The following is a 15,477-nucleotide window of genomic DNA, read 5'->3' as shown; positions in this document are numbered from 1 at the left end:
GTTTACAGTGCAAGACACTTTGCCGTTAGAGCTCAAAAACGCTAGCAAAAACAGCACAATTGTGCGCGCAGTCTTGTTGCTGTCCTGGCTGAGTGTCTGAAAAAGGCCGTCATTAAAAGGACACGTCATAGAAAAACTAATAACTGATCTGTGGTTCTAGCAAAGAGCCAGCCACGTCTTTTACAAACCTTAATTTTAGAGCTAAAAAAGATTAACAACAAAGGTTGTAACGTTTGCTCATTTGTCATGTAAGAATTTATTTTTTTCCTGGAACTTGACTGACGTTTGAAAAACAAACAAAATATATGAGCATATACAACAGAAAGAAAAAAGTAAAAAAAAAAAAAAGGTTCTTCTATAAATGAATTTGAGGTCGTCTGGACATCTGCCACAATTTAAACAAAGTAGAAAAGTCCAAAATGTCATTGTGACATGGCCTTGGCATGTTTGTTACTCTGGAAACTTCAATGACTACAAAGAAAACCTGTTGGGTAACTTGTAAGTGCTTTGTTGTGGAAAGACACAAGGAGCTCTTTAAGATAAAGATCGTACTATCTGTTCTTGTGCCCTATTCAGAGTTAAACTAACACAACTGTTGACTTAACAGGCAGTTTCCAAAATCAAAGCTGAAAAATAATCAGCGTGTTCCAGCAAAAGTTTCTTTGTTCAGAACGACCACAATTCATTCACAAAAGAACCCAAACTTCTGAGTTAATTAAACATGATCCCTTTTAAATCAGCATAAGCAAAATCATAACATCATCACAAGGTTAAAGATAGAGTATGCAAAAACATGATGCATATTGAGGAAGCTGTAAAAAAACAAAAACATAATGGTTATGCATGGCTGTACTATTGGAATAGTATTTATACACTGCTATTTTTGTTTTCTTTTTTAGCCTCACAATGCACTTCAAGTACTGTAACTTCTGCACTGCAGCCGGTGTCACACAAGCTACCATAGCTGCCGTTAAATTCTGCCCAAAGATGCTTCAGAGAGACTCTCAGACTATTTTGGTGCAAATGCATCCGGTATAAATATTAAGGCCTTAATTATAAACATCATACAAAACTTTACTACTGGTCGCAATTTGGACGTTGTAATTGTTGGACTTTCTCTGTGTCTCTGAGTGAAAGCTGACGTGAAGAAACCTTCTGATGGTCATAGAAGGTTCACACAATGAATACCTCATACAGACGGAAACAGAAAAGTCTGCACGTAAGTTGGACAATAGTGACACATTAAATAAAATTAAATCGTGTATAAAAAAACAATTGATAGAACACACACACAAGTCACTGACACATGTAGAAGGAGAGGAAGCACCCTTTACGCTGGGATGTTGTCAGGGAAGCATCTTAATGGCTCTTAAGAGCTTTCCTCCAGCCAGTTTGCACTGTAGCACAGCTGCCGTCAACATGATGGGAAAGCTAAACTTGAAGCCGATAACGAGACGTGCCAAATCTTCCACATCAAGTCTGAAAATGCAGCAGAACTAAAAAAGACACTTTAGGCAAATGTTTGTCTCTTTAAGGATGCTGACTGGTGAGAGGCTGTGGACGCATTCAGCGTGACATGAGAGTGTTCCCTCAAGCCTGTCAGAAGCATCAGTTTTACATAACTGTGGCTGCTGCATATTAATAATTATAGTTATGTACACCCTGTGACTGCAACGCTTCAGTATCACAGCTGTTAGATCCACCATGAATGATTCAAAACACTTCAATAACAGAATTGTCAACCTAATCATATGATGTACTGTGACATTTTGTTGTGATGTGATGTTTTTTCAGTCCAAGATGACAACACATTGCCTTGCACTTTTTAAGTTTAAACTTTAAGTCTTAGGGGTTTAAATCAAGCTTTTGGATTGTCTGCCTGTATTGTGCATCAGTAAAATAAAGTTTTATATTCATAATTTTGTGCCTTAGATCCAAATCCCAAATAGCTTCAGGTCTTGATTGTTGAGGAGCAACAGATCTCTGTGAGCAGAAGTATCAGTGGAAGACATGTAGTCAGTGTGGCAGAACAGGGAGCTGTGGATCTTGTCTCACTTGACTTTATGTCTCTGACACACCGAGCAGACACTCGGCAGCACTTTAATCTCGTCTTGAACCGACCGCACTGGTCGGACCTTATCTGTTTGGACAAGCTTGTTGAATCAGTGACGGGGGCAATTAGGCTTTGTTCAGACTACAGGCATATCGGACCTTTTAGACTGTAATTTGCAAGTGATCAGATTGGATTTGTGTCCAGACATCGCACACCTATCTGCATGGGTTACTGTGGTAACGTTGTAGGGGTCAGTAACTACATACGCTGGAGATCCATCATCTAGCACATCCCACAGATTGTTTTTCTTTGTGTCTGTTGTACTTCCCTCACTCTGGATTTGTTGTTGTCGTTTGTGGCGTTGTGAGCGTCGCCAAAAGACGTTTTGAACTCAGATTTGAGTGGCGAGAGCGTCCAGACTGAGGTGCATATTTAGAGAAAAATTGCATTTCAAACACCATCAAAATGTGGTTTGGATCTGCTTTACAAAAATCATATTTTATGTGAATTTGTGCTCTAAAGACTCTCTAAAATCTATCTTGGTATAATTTGGATAAACCAAAAAAAGGATCTGGACTTGCAGTCTGAGAAAGTTCTTTTACCGACGTGGCAAATCTGGGATGTTCAGTGCGGTTTCAGCTTTTGTCACCTTTTTTTTCCAACAACACATGCTTGCAACTTCAGGGTGCAGCACAGCAAAGGGCACAGTTTCGATGCAATATTCTCAGATCATAATCTGAGCGCACAGTCGGACCATTCTGTGCCAAAGAATGCCATGCTATGTCTACTATGCTTTGCTTTTCTGATGTTTCCTGGATTACATGTACAGACTGCTGACTGAAATATTTCCCCTCACACAGGTGCAGAACATATGTGCATGTTGGCTGTCATCAGCTACACTTTACAAGTGCCACATTAAACAGAGGACAGGAGGCAACAAAAAGTCTGTATCTGCACCAAATCTTTTAGGTCTGCTTGGTGTGTCAGGGCCCTCAGGCAGCCGGCAGCCCAAATGTAGGCCACAGCTCACTATGTGTGTGTGAGCATCGAGTCTGGGGGTGTGTGTATGTATTGTGGAGCACATTACTTTCGGTCCATCTGTCTCTGCACGCTCCAACCCCCAACCCGGCCTTCCTTTTTCCCCCCATCTCAGTCTAAAGGATTATTGTCTTGCGCTAGGCTCGGTCTAATCTGCCTTTAAGCTGGTCTGAGAAGCTCTCTCCCTCTCTTTTTCCTCCTCCTGGAGGCTGGCCTGCAGCTTCTTATAGATGCTGGTGTCACCGCTCCACGCAGCCTGCAGGAAGAGGTCTGTGTGCTCTTTCAGCCGGTCCAGGTCGGTCTGGGTGCGCCGGTTCTGCCGGTGGAGCTCCTTGGTGCGGAGTGCGATGTCGAGCAGGCCCGACTTGCTCAGGATGTTGTAAGTGTTGCAGAAGCGCTTCCTCTTTGTATCAGCGTCATTTTCTCCCGATGAGCTGTTCTCTTGGTTATCCCCCCAGGGAACAGGGAGAGTCTGGCTTTTGGAGCCTGTGTTTTCAGAGAAAGACAGGGAGGTTGTAAACTCACACTGGCTGACAACTGATGAAGGCCTCTCCCTGGTAGGGCTGCTGCTGGCACTGCTTTCTGCTGTGTGGAGAGAAAGTCGGCTCTGCAGCAGAGGAGACATGGGGCTGGGGCTCGCAGGAAGACTGGGAGTGGACGAGCCAGAGTTAGGGGCACCAGCACATAGACTTCTCTGCTGCTTCTCTCTCTGACAGTGTTCCCGGTGGGTGGAGGTCACACTTCTGCCCCTCTTTGACTCTGAAGAAGAAGAGGAGGTGGTGGAGGAAGATGAGGAAGCAGTTCCTCTCCCTGAGGAACTGGAGCTGTCTCCGGGATACGGTGCAATCTTGGGGTAGGATTTCAGGATCGGAAGATACTTCTTAGGGCGTCTGTGTCTGGAGGAGGCCTCTTTGGATGCGGGGGAAGCTTGACGGGAGACCACAGGCTGGAGAAAGACCACCTGAGGCTGCTGGACCACAGGTTGGACCACCTCCACTGTGGGACTGAATCCCCAGGGCTTCAGGGCTGGAGGATTATCTCCAGGCTGCAAAAGCAGAAAAGTCCAAATTGAGCTACTTCGAACACTTCCCTAGTTAACACTTTAGTTTCTTTTTTGTCGTTACCATGAAAATCAATGAAAAACTATTTAAAATGTGGGGCATTGCAACAATCTTAGCATACAAACAGGAACAAAAACATACTTTTCCAATAAATCATTTAGTCTATAAATATGCAGTATATTTATATCTGCAGGCCTGTATATGGTAGTTAAATGTTTATTACACCTTTGTCAAACTTGTTGTTCTTGTTTTAAGCATATGTGTATTTCTGAGTCAAATTCCTCATACAAAATAAAACCATAAAAAGTAAACGTTAAAATTATTTGAATCACACATTAAGTTTCTGAAATACACAAATAACTCAATTTATTAATAGTGTTATATTCTCTCTAATGATTAAGGTTCAGTAGTAGTTTCAGCACCACCACACACAGTGTTGTCATGGCAACATTGCAACCTGAACTCTTGTATGATGATAACCAACTCCCTTTTCAGGGATTGGCATATGATGTGTGTTTACAGACCATGCATTTAACCTGTCTTTGACCCGTTTGTGAGACAGCTGTTACAGGTGAATCTCTGGTTTTCATTAGCAGAGACTGCTGTCTGCATTGTAGTTCTATAAACATACAATTACATTACATAATGTAATAATAACTGACTCTCACTCACTTTCCCACACATGCATGCTTCCCTTTCTCTCTCTCTTTGTCCTCGGAGGCACTGAAATGACTTTTGTACTTCAATACAGCTAAATCGATTTCCATTCCTTGACACCCTTGTTGAACCCATCTGGAGGACGGGGTATGACGCGCAGACCATTCATGCAGACAAACTGCAGACGCAGGTTAGACCCACACCTTTGTGTCTGTCAGAATGAGGTATGACTAGTACCAATGTGAAATACTAAAGAATAAGGACAAAATAACTCTGTTTGAGTGACACAAACTAAGCCTCCAACAATTCTCTTTAAACAGAAGCCTACAAGTTGTAATAGCCTTTACATAGGAAGAGCACTGTGGACTCCATTTAGTTTAATTTATTTAACGTCTAACAACACTGGTCTGCTTCATAAATTGTTTGAGGGAAAATAATAGTCATAAACATAAACAACCAACACCGCCATAAATCAATCTCTTTTCCTATTTTCATTATTTAATACAATCTATATAAAATTTAAGCCACATCTGACTAACTTTCATGTCTCTGCTGATTATCTTTTTTTTGGTGTCAAATTCCAGGCTGCTTTGACTGGAATGTTAAGGCACATTCAAGATAAGCACAGGCGCAGTAAAACTTGGCCACAGCTTTCCTGTTGTGACCTGCTCATACCTCTGCCCACGGTTAAAAGGTTAAGGGGCTGAGCCTGGGTGCAAGCCGAGAGTGAGTTCATCTACACAGATGGTGTTTCATGCTTATGTTTACGTTACAGAGTAAAGGTTTTGCTGAGTAGCAGCAGTTTACCTGCTTGAGGACGACATTGTTCATGATGATCATAGGAGAGAGGTTGGAGTAGGAGCCTCCCACCACAGTTAGCTGAGAGGGCTGGGGCCCCGAGCCAGACTTCTGTGGTCCCTGCTGTACAGCTGGGCGGGGTGAATCCTCTGAGTCTGTGGTATCCATAGCGCTCGTGTGTTCCGAGCTTGCATCTGAAGAGCAGAAAGAAGAGTAACTGGGGCTGAACTAAAAAGAGATACCTTATTATCTGAGCACATAAAGCACTGTGGCAAGAGCATGGTCTGACCTGAGAACCCGGAGTCTCTCTCTGAATCAGCCCGGGAGCCTCCAGACTTCATGAAGCGAGGTCTGTTGGCTGCCCTTGAGTGGCTCTCAGCCTTCCTCTTGGTGCTCATCTCCTTCCTGCAGCAGTGATAACGTCTCACTGCAACTACATCAGCACATCAAAGACTGGTATTAAGAACAACAGTTAAAATAACTTCCTGTTCATGTCAATGACAGAATATGGAGGTGTGTACAGACAGCATATCTATTAACCTCCCTTAGTGTTGTACTATTTTACTAATGTGAATAAAACCACAAAAATTCAAAGTTGTCACACAAAATAGTTTAAAGTTATTTTTAGTTAGCTCATAATATCAAGAAGACGCTGCAAAATCTGTAATAGTATAGTCATAATGTTTAGTCCTTGGTCTCACAAACGTGCATTATGCATGACATAAAAGGCAGAAAATTATATATTTTAATGTAAGACGGCCTAAGTAGCTAGAAGAGACTACAAACAGGACGAACACAGTTTACGTTAACACTTTGATTAGCCGTTGCGGGATAACTGACGCCACAGCGTTAACTCACACCAAGTACACCGTAAGTAAGTTAAAAACACGACAAAACGTTTTAAAAACAGAAACATAATGTGCTTACTTTGTCCTTCGGTCTGTCCCAACGACGCTGTCTTCGAGTCTGAGGGATGAGCTGCGGTTTTGCAGGCTGGTCGTGGCGTCTATTGTCGTCTACCTCTTGGTGTGGCCGTTGCCGACGGTTGCCTGTGTTGCCCTGCTGCTACGCTGACTAGAACTCTGTGTTCCACGGTACAATACACGAGACAGACAGCCCCTCCCCTGTCCGCGCGGTCACATGCCGAGCACGGTGGGAACATCCGTTAACCACTGCACTTTAATTGTCCTCTGCGTGCGTCAAAACGTAAAGTAGGCTATTGACCACCCATACGCTTTCGGTCATCGATCGACTATGGTCCCCAGACGGTGAAAAATGCTAAGAACAGGCTATTCGTTAGTTCTGCCACGCTGCCATATTTGGAAGTCATGGGCGTGGTCTTGTCTGGAGTACCGTACACGTCACTTCTGTACGTAGTGACGGCCTACCACCTGGTCTATTTCCTGTCTTCTGATTGGTCGGCAAAGCCAGCAGCTGAAAAACGTGACAGCAGCCAAATGTGTGGCAAGTTGAGGACATTGTGTTCACTGTGCAGTTAGGAGGTGTGCTCTGCTGTACAGTGCAGGCATCTCAGATGTACTGTCGGGAAAGCCCGTGACGGGAGGTTTCGAGCGTAATGTTCTTGTGTATTACATAATAGCCTGGCTGGCCTACAGCTAACCTAGGCAGAGTAAGTCTTCTCTGCTGCATGTTTGAATAGGTAAACAAAACACTGCTCTTAGAACAAAACGTCCTCACGTGTAGGCATGATGCTTTTAACTACTATACTTTGATTCCCACAGCTAAGTTTCATGCCTGCAATAAAAAAAAATTGGCGATCATGTGGTAAAAGGTCTAATGGTAGTGTGCACACGTAAAGGAGAAAAGACACCAACAAAATTTCATATAACATACTAACTTAATTGGCTTTCTACATACTTTACAAAGATACTTTAACAAAGTAGAAGTTACAGTTCCTGGTGGCATTATTTTAAATCTATAATACAAAACCTCAATTTGGTTCTGCCTGTGTAATAACTCATACCATTTAATTATTGCTTCACTTCAGAAAGTTGTCTGGCATGTTTTATCATCCCATTTTGTGAACTACTAAATGAGCAGTATTTGTTGATATATCTAGCCACACCTCTATCATCTCACATGTCTCTGGAGGGCTGCGGATGCAATACAAATAAGTGGATAACAATGTGCCAAGTACAGGGCCAGGCAAGATAAAGAGCTCACAGTGTCCTCGCTTGTTACCCATTCTCATGGCCCACCAGTGCAACTGTAGGTGACACAAAGTCTTTTTGTATTTTGAGATAATTTTATTCCTCAAATGTATTTAAGCCAGCGTAAAAGAAACTCAGTTTACAGAAAGTCAGAAAGAAGACATCTTTTATCAGTTTTTGTAGCTGTGCAGCCACAACAGAGTTGTAACAGGAGTCAATCTGCAAAAGTCACAGTGAACATAAAGTGATAGGGAAGGTCCTGTGCTTCTCTGTGACTGGTGTCTGTGAATGATCAGACAGTTAATCAGGGGACACTTCAGGATGGATGAGGCCCTTAATCCTTTCCCCTGGCAGTTAATCAGCTGGCAGCATTTCCAAATTATTTCTATACCTGTTGTGTCCTGTGTCTGCGTTTAAAACCACACCCATGGCATTTAAAAACCCGTAACAGATATTGACTTTGGTCCATTAAAAACTGCACTAAGAGTCTAACAAGTTTTCATGATTGTTTTTTCTTTCACAATTAATCAAATAAGAAACAAGTGTCATTGACAAGATTGGAAGTCTGATGTTTGATGGATGCACAGGATGAGGAAACAAATAAATGGACCGAGGGATAATACACAAATGTGTCGATGTTCACCTCTCCAAACTTCTCCAAATGTAACTTTGAACAGACGTGAGGATCAATGAAGATTGATCTTGTTTTCAGGGAACTGGCACCTAAAAAGACAAACAAACAAGCAGAGAAACTATAATTGATGCTGTTATAATGCTCTGAAATACACATTTTTAGCCAGTTTGATTTCACCAAATGTCATTTGATTTCCAATGTTGCAGCAGAGCATTTGGTGTTCATTAGCAACATTATTCATGAGCTCCCACTGCATTTTGCTGGTCTTATTGTTGGTTCCATAAATAAATGATTTGTGGCTATTCAAACAGAGGTAGGACCGTATTTAACAGTACACAAACCTTATTCAGACAGAAAAAAGGAAGAACTGGTTGTCGAATATGAACATTTGCTCTCTCTGTGACATTACGCAGAGAGGAAATTCTAAATGGCATGTCCAATGGAACATTCAATCAGATCAAAACATTGGAGAAACAATGAGCAGGAACTGTTTTGTGTTACAGAGCACTTAGTGACATCCCCATGTTGGAAAAAACCACTCAGCTTCCACAATGCTTCACTTTTTAGCAGGAGTTTTGTGATTTGAATATGTGATCTTTAACACCATTTGGAGAGTCATGTCATTGACTATGGCCACTTGTATTAGTATGCAAATGTTTTGGGAGTTAAGTAAATCCATATTTTGACATTTCACTAACAAATGAGCTTCCTAAATTTGTAAGTTCAGCTTTTACGAAATTGTAAGTGAACACTAATGTGCTAAAATACTGTCAGCAGTAAAAAATAACCACCCAACTGATAATTTTGTCACTGCTGTGGATGGACTACAGAACAGGCCTACAGAGCACAGGTCCATGGGGTCAGAGGTCACTTAAAGAGGGGTATTATTCTGTTTGACATTTTAAGAAATATACTGTATATAATGTGACAATGTTGGGTGTCCATAGTTAAAGTGAATGTATGTTGGAGTAATCAACAGGCTTCTCAGCTCAGCCTGCAGGCTGCTGTGAACGCCAAGTTTCACACAGTTTTTTCTACACGCTGCACTTTGTGATGTCACAAAGTGCAGCCTTGGCCAATAAGAAGAAAGTGGGCTTCTAGGGGCGGGGTTTCTTAAAGGGACAGAGCTGACGGAGTCGTTTCAGGCAGAGGCTGTATGAGGGCCTGCACAGAGCACCAGTGTGAGAAAGAGGTTTTTTAACTGTAAGTTATGCTAAGCTACTTCACAGAGTGAAATATGAAGCTTGAAATGAGCATAATACCCCCTTTAAGACAGATCCTCCGTGTGTTACACTTCTCATCACAGAATGAAAAGGCCAAATATTCTGAACAACCAAAGTAAAATCCCAAACATTTACATTGAGGGTAGTCGAAAGAATGAAGCCACCGTGAATCCACCAGAGTGAATGTTTATTTTGCATGTTTTATGTAGGAAGTTGTACTTAAACTCAGTTTACGTTCTGAACTAGCATCGTACAATTTGAGCCCCCTGAATCTGCTGGAAGAAATTAAAACATCTGCAACTGTGTGGTCCCCCGACCACTAAAGATGGGGTGGAGGGGCTGTGAGATGATGGGTCACTAACCCTAAAGATGGTTTACAAATAACAGGAGTCAAGTTATGGAGCAGCATTAACATTGAGCTTGACCTGAAAACAGCCAGAATAACACGACCACCCAGTTTCAAACGCGGATGATAAAATATAACGTGGGGAAATCTACAGACCACCATCAGACACAGCGCTGCTTCACAATGACCCCAAGTCCAATGTCTGGCTTTAAGCTTGTCTGATTCAGAGGAGGGATTTCTTTGCAGCTCTTTTAAGGCTGCTGGATAAGACGCCCCCTCACTCTGCTTCTTATCAGAGGACGTGGTGAAACCTTAAGTCAGCTGACCTCGCTGTCGAGTTCCCAACAAGGGAAAACTTCATGTCTTTTAAAGACCGATCAAAGGCAAGTTCTTTTTCCAGTCCATCTTGCAAAAATACTTACACGCCTGTATGTTTGAAATAAAGAGCTGTAACTGCAACTGATACTGGCTCTGTACAGATCGCCCCATAATGGGATTAAAATATCATGTGTATACTATCTACTGTTAATATGAGGCTGCAAATATATCAGATATCTTCTAAAATTATTTTATGATAGTTTTAATCGTCTTTGTGTTCAAGGTGTTCCTTGCTGAGCTCAGATGAGTTATGGGCACAATCCAACTGATTTGACTGCTCAACCACATCTGCATATCTACGCCTCATATAAGATATTAGCTAGCTAGCTAAACTTGGTAATGCAAAAGTGCACATGAAGAGGATCATGGATTCTATCCTCCAATACACACATTCGTTTTAAACAAAGATGTGATATGTAATATTGCACTTCCAAATGAATGAGTTACTTGTGCATTGTCCCTGTTCAAATAAAGAAACATACATAACATAACATTGTTTTCTTTATTAATTACTTTTCAGAACACAGTGTATAAGGTGGCACTATTTATCGAGTCCCGCTTGTTTGCAATGGGTCCCAATCACATATGTCACATATGAATTTTGAAGTTTTTTTTAACACAATTCCATAAAAAAAAAAAAAGCACATTTACCGTAACTCTCCTAGATTCAAAACAATCAGGTTTGTTTCTCCATATGATATAAATTACCTACTGTATATTATAATGTTTTAAGAAGAAAGTCATTATTTTGGTCTGACGGCTGTTTCTTACAGCAGTTTTTTGTTGGGGTCCCAGTCGCCCACAGTCAAATGCCTTGGAAGGATGAGGACAAATACAGGCAAGTAAACTGATCATCACATGTTAAACCCTTGAAGCATTCCTTTAAAGAGGACCACTTTGCTACACCCCACAGACCTGGTTACAATTTTAAACTCATAATGTAGCCTGTTAGTACCACTTTTTACTATTGGGCATCTCATTTATTACGGCAGCGCCTTCTTTGCACACTTCATAATTGTTAACACAACACACAAAGACAAGAGAAAGGCACAGAGAGATTACCTGTGACACAAGCTGACCTTTTGACCTTCATGAGTGAAACCACAGACAAACACAATGACAAACTATCGACAGATGAACCCTTAAATCTGACTGAAAATGACGGCTTGTGGTTGCTCTGAATAGCTTGTCCTTAAATTGTTACTCAATCAGATTCAATATCAAGGGAAGAGTTTGAGGGCATACACTCCAGGTGTACCTTTATCTCCAGGGTTGGTCGGATGCAAACAGACTAGCTTTAATGTAGATGAAATTAAGCACACAGCATTTGACGTGACTGTACATGACTGAGCTGCTGCAGACAAGCATGTGACTTCAAAAACCCATGACTGTATTAGGCTGGTAAAGATGTACATATGAACTGTATATTTGGTTATTCTCAGCCTGAACCGTCACACTGGCAGTCCTTGGTTGGCTCTATCAGCAACCTTGGATTATTGTGCTAAAAACTCTGTGGCCTTAAACTGAAGTTCATGTGTGGATTAGAGGAGAGCTACACAGCACACAATATATATTGTGATATGGTTTAATCTCATCTGTCCTTGGCTGTCTGACAGAGTGGGGGAAACAGTGATAAATGTAGCAGTAAATGTCCAAACATTATGACTTAGTGTGTATGTGTATGTGCGTGTTTGTGTGCGCCGCAGGGGGGCAATCCATCTCTTACTTGCCACAGCCGTTTGCCGTCTTCTTGTGTTTCCTCCTGCGAGGTCTGTGCCTGATAGACTCACTGCTGCTGTGGAGGAAGAGCAAAGTGCGGTGAAGATATTGATGTTTTCATGTCTGGTAGATAAAGCATTCCTCTACTGACCTTTTATTATTCGGGAGTTTCTGTCGGGCTCTAAAACAAGGGGGGAACACAAACAACCGACAATGAGCTGTGGGATAAGAGGAATCATTGGCATCTGTTTTAACAGAAAGAGAATTACCTGCAATCACAGGTCTGATGCTCCACAAATGTGAGCTCCACATGATGCATGGAAATCATGGGGTGAATCCTAATAACCTTAGAGACAAAAGAAGGGAAACCAGAAATAGATTATGTTAGAAAACAGAAATATCCTTTTCTGATAAGACATCTTGCTCTACCTGCAGAGTGATGTTGCGTTCAAGGGTCGCCTGGCACTCCAGGTTCTCGTCCCCGCAGCAACCCGAGCATCGCCAAAGTGGGACACAAGCCGGCATGTAGATGTACTCCACCTCTCCAGGGTACTCCTGCTCCACATCCACCAACTGCTCCATGGGTCGACACATGCTCCTCGCCCACACCTCCTGGAAGGCCATCACTGCAAGACAAGGACGAATCTTTAGTCTGTAAAGCTTTTATAAGAGGTGGAAATGCCTTTTCAGAGGGGTATGACCAAGTAGAGGGCTTGCCTTTTGAGTGGCCGTCTTGTGGAGGGTTTGAAATCTGCAACAGAGACATTCTCATTTAATAAAAGTATAACAAACAATGCTAAACACAGCTGGAGTTAGACAGGAGCTGCATACAATCAGGAAGATGATACAGATGATAAAATAAGGACAGAGTTGTCATAGTAAAGGTTGGATTGAGCAGTTGCAGGACGCCCTCTTGTGGCAGAGGAAAAGCAGTGCACTCCCAATGATCCAGTAAAAACAATGATGCAGCGCGGTGCACCACTGTGCCGCTGTTTGCAAACCAGCAAAAAGCAGTAAAATGAGCCAGCCACAAACAAAAAACACGCTCGATTTCGCAGTTATTGTAACACTAGAGGGTTTATTGTAACACCGAAAACCTTCAAAGTATGCGGAGAAAAACAACAAAGAATAGCTGCTCATTACTCAGGGGAGATTTGCACACAATGAGCACAGAGGAAACAAAGGCAGCGCTGAAAAGTGTCATGACACAGCATGACTTTTGGTAAGTTCTCACAGCCCGGCTTCCAAACTCAAGATGGAAACGTTCCCCCGTTTTCTGAAAGCCAAATTGAGCGGAAAGACAAAGTGCAAAGTTGATCTTGGCTCTCTTCTTCTTTTGAATATCAACAATCCGTTTCTGACTCCTCACCTCGCTCCGTGCACACTGATGGGAACACGGGGGATGCTTCAGAGCTCGGGCAACGGCAGGTTTGATTGTGGGATTTTATGCTGAAAGGGTAGTTTGTACCGTCGCCAAAGAGTCAACAATGGATAAAGATGCATTACAACAGCTGTAATTAGTCTGAAAATATACAGACATGCATGAACAATACAGTTGTGGTAAAGTGGTTTGCTGTTGGACATGAGCTGCTTCAAATGTTGCATCTGAAGCCGCTAGTTTGAAGAAAAAGGAAACATATGTAAGAGTTCAAAATGTAAACTTTGCACTTCATTTCTCAAAGTCTTATTTTTATTTATTTCCTGTCAAATAAATATGACATGAGATCAGTTTTGTTCTTGGCATTTTTCTTTCCATTGTCTTTCTCACTCCCTCCCTCATATCTCTCCCAAGGGGATTTCTAAATGTCAAGTGTGTGTTTCAGTGCGTGTCTGGCTACTAAAACTGTTGGGTGTGCTGTTTTTACTGCACTTAAAATCTTTGAAGTGAGGCCTCCTCTGGGGTGATGGGAGATGAGATGGGAGATATAATGGGAGCTACACAGAACAAGCAATTAGGAAAATAGATGTCGTCATGCTTGTTATTAATGTGACTGTTTCGATTTTTAGACAGCAGCCCAGAAATGGGACTTTCTCAAAGATATCTATATTTCCAGATGTGTTTGTCGGTACATGAACGGTACATGACAGGAACTGACCGCTCCAAATTTTCCTTCTGTAAAGCATTCACGCCTATAAGACCTTCTCACTTAATTGTGCAGTAACAGTCGTCACACTCTAAGATACATTGTTCCCTCCATGTGGTTGCATGTGAACTCTCACAATAGGAGTTATTCCCGTTTTTAAAACTATACTAACTTCAAACAACATTTAAAAAAAACTATTCAACTATGCAGATAAAGAAAATGTACTTTGGAAAATGAGAAAATTACATGTCACAATGTTTCAAGGCTGCTTTAACCTTCTATTCTGGCAGACTCATCTCCCATCACTACTCCTGTAACAAGCTTTATGGACTGCACTGTGTATTAAAAGATTTTATTTTACTCCACAGTCAATACGAGAGCCAGCTTTATAGATTTACCTCAACTTAAGCCCCATGTATAATAAAATCCAGAAATAAACTTCAAATCACGGTGCTGTTAATTTCCAGCTGGGTGATACTGAATGTGTCTGTCGGTCCTGGTTTCAGATGCTGTTACAAATACAGGGAGCAAAACCAGAAAGAGATTTTAAGGATGATATACGCTCATTACAGCCTTAAGAGCAGGACCTGGCGCTGTTTAATGCAAAGCAGCAACTGTGTCTACATCACTGAGGCCCCTCTAGCTGAGCTCTGGATGCAGATGATAGCTTCATGTTAGGGCAGAGCCAGTCAAAATACAGAGAGTGTGTAAAAAAAGCTGCAGAGTGGAACAGATGTGTTCTCTCACAGTAAAAACTAAGATGTGACTCTTGTTAGCTTCACTGTTTCACGTGAGGAGCTAATAGGAGTCACGTTCAGAGTAGGCCAATAAAGTAAAAACATAGTCTTCTCCTGATAAAGAAAAACGTGCTCTTTGAAGCATTAGCATGTAGAGTATTACAGCGTTAACTGTATTTCAAATCATAAATTACAAATATTAAGTTATGATATTTTACTTATACATGTCAAAACGGTTCCTAAAACACCAGAAACTCAGACCTGCATTGCTATTAGCAATATTACAAAAAAAAAGTAGCATTTAAGATAGCAGTGGAGATACGTTGTATTACCTGCGCAGGTACCCGCTGCAGCAAAAGAACCATTACGAGATGTGACACTCCGGCGAAACTTTGCATGATAGTGCCAGACACAAGTTACCTCCCCTCGTCTCCAGTCAGTGAAATGTGAAAACAGCAGAGTCGTGAAGCGGCTGGGGTTTTTTGGATTCGCGCGCCTTCCCGATGTGCGCGAGCTGGGATAGAGAGCGCGCGCCAGTTTAATTGGAAAGCTTGCAACATAGAACATAGGGAATTGAG

The 15,477-nt window shown here is 41.9% G+C and overlaps 2 protein-coding genes across 2 annotated transcripts; both read right to left on the bottom strand.

The window, feature by feature from the left end:
- Positions 1–3,049: 3,049 nt before the first annotated feature.
- Positions 3,050–6,005, bottom strand: cipcb (CLOCK-interacting pacemaker b). Its single transcript, XM_069657696.1, has 3 exons — positions 5,897–6,005; positions 5,617–5,801; positions 3,050–4,136 (listed from the first exon to the last, which is right to left on the bottom strand). Exons 1-3 carry the CDS (start codon positions 6,003–6,005, stop codon positions 3,240–3,242), a joined length of 1,191 nt encoding a protein of 396 aa, XP_069513797.1. The 3' UTR covers positions 3,050–3,239.
- Positions 6,006–7,886: 1,881 nt separating this feature from the next.
- On the bottom strand, positions 7,887–12,702 carry pgfa (placental growth factor a). The gene is made up of 5 exons (XM_069684823.1): positions 12,508–12,702; positions 12,348–12,424; positions 12,230–12,259; positions 12,086–12,154; positions 7,887–8,501 (listed from the first exon to the last, which is right to left on the bottom strand). The coding sequence occupies exons 1-5, from the start codon at positions 12,700–12,702 to the stop codon at positions 8,465–8,467; spliced, it is 408 nt and encodes a 135-aa protein (XP_069540924.1). The 3' UTR covers positions 7,887–8,464.
- Between the last annotated feature and the right edge of the window lie 2,775 nt (positions 12,703–15,477).

Source organism: Semicossyphus pulcher, unplaced genomic scaffold (genome assembly GCF_022749685.1).
Source record: "Semicossyphus pulcher isolate SPU_LCO1_2020_fin unplaced genomic scaffold, fSemPul1.0.p SCAF_11, whole genome shotgun sequence".
NCBI classification, from domain to species: domain Eukaryota; kingdom Metazoa; phylum Chordata; class Actinopteri; order Labriformes; family Labridae; genus Semicossyphus; species Semicossyphus pulcher.
Note: the sequence above shows the minus strand (reverse complement) of the source record. Positions and strands in the feature narration are given on the sequence as shown.

Bases quoted from the DNA above. Each gene is read 5' to 3' on its own strand.
- cipcb (XM_069657696.1), bottom strand. From the start codon at position 6,005: ATGAGCACCAAGAGGAAGGCTGAGAGCCACTCAAGGGCAGCCAACAGA. The intron at 5,802-5,896 runs GTCAGACCATGC...TCTGCTCTTCAG, and splicing joins GAGAGACTCCGGGTTCTCAG to ATGCAAGCTCGGAACACACG. The intron at 4,137-5,616 runs GTAAACTGCTGC...CTGCTTTTGCAG, and splicing joins ACAATGTCGTCCTCAAGCAG to CCTGGAGATAATCCTCCAGC.
- pgfa (XM_069684823.1), bottom strand. From the start codon at position 12,702: ATGGCCTTCCAGGAGGTGTGGGCGAGGAGCATGTGTCGACCCATGGAG. The intron at 12,425-12,507 runs GTAGAGCAAGAT...TTTGTCTCTAAG, and splicing joins AACGCAACATCACTCTGCAG to GTTATTAGGATTCACCCCAT. The intron at 8,502-12,085 runs GTAAGAGATGGA...TTGTCTTTTTAG, and splicing joins ACGGCAAACGGCTGTGGCAA to GTGCCAGTTCCCTGAAAACA.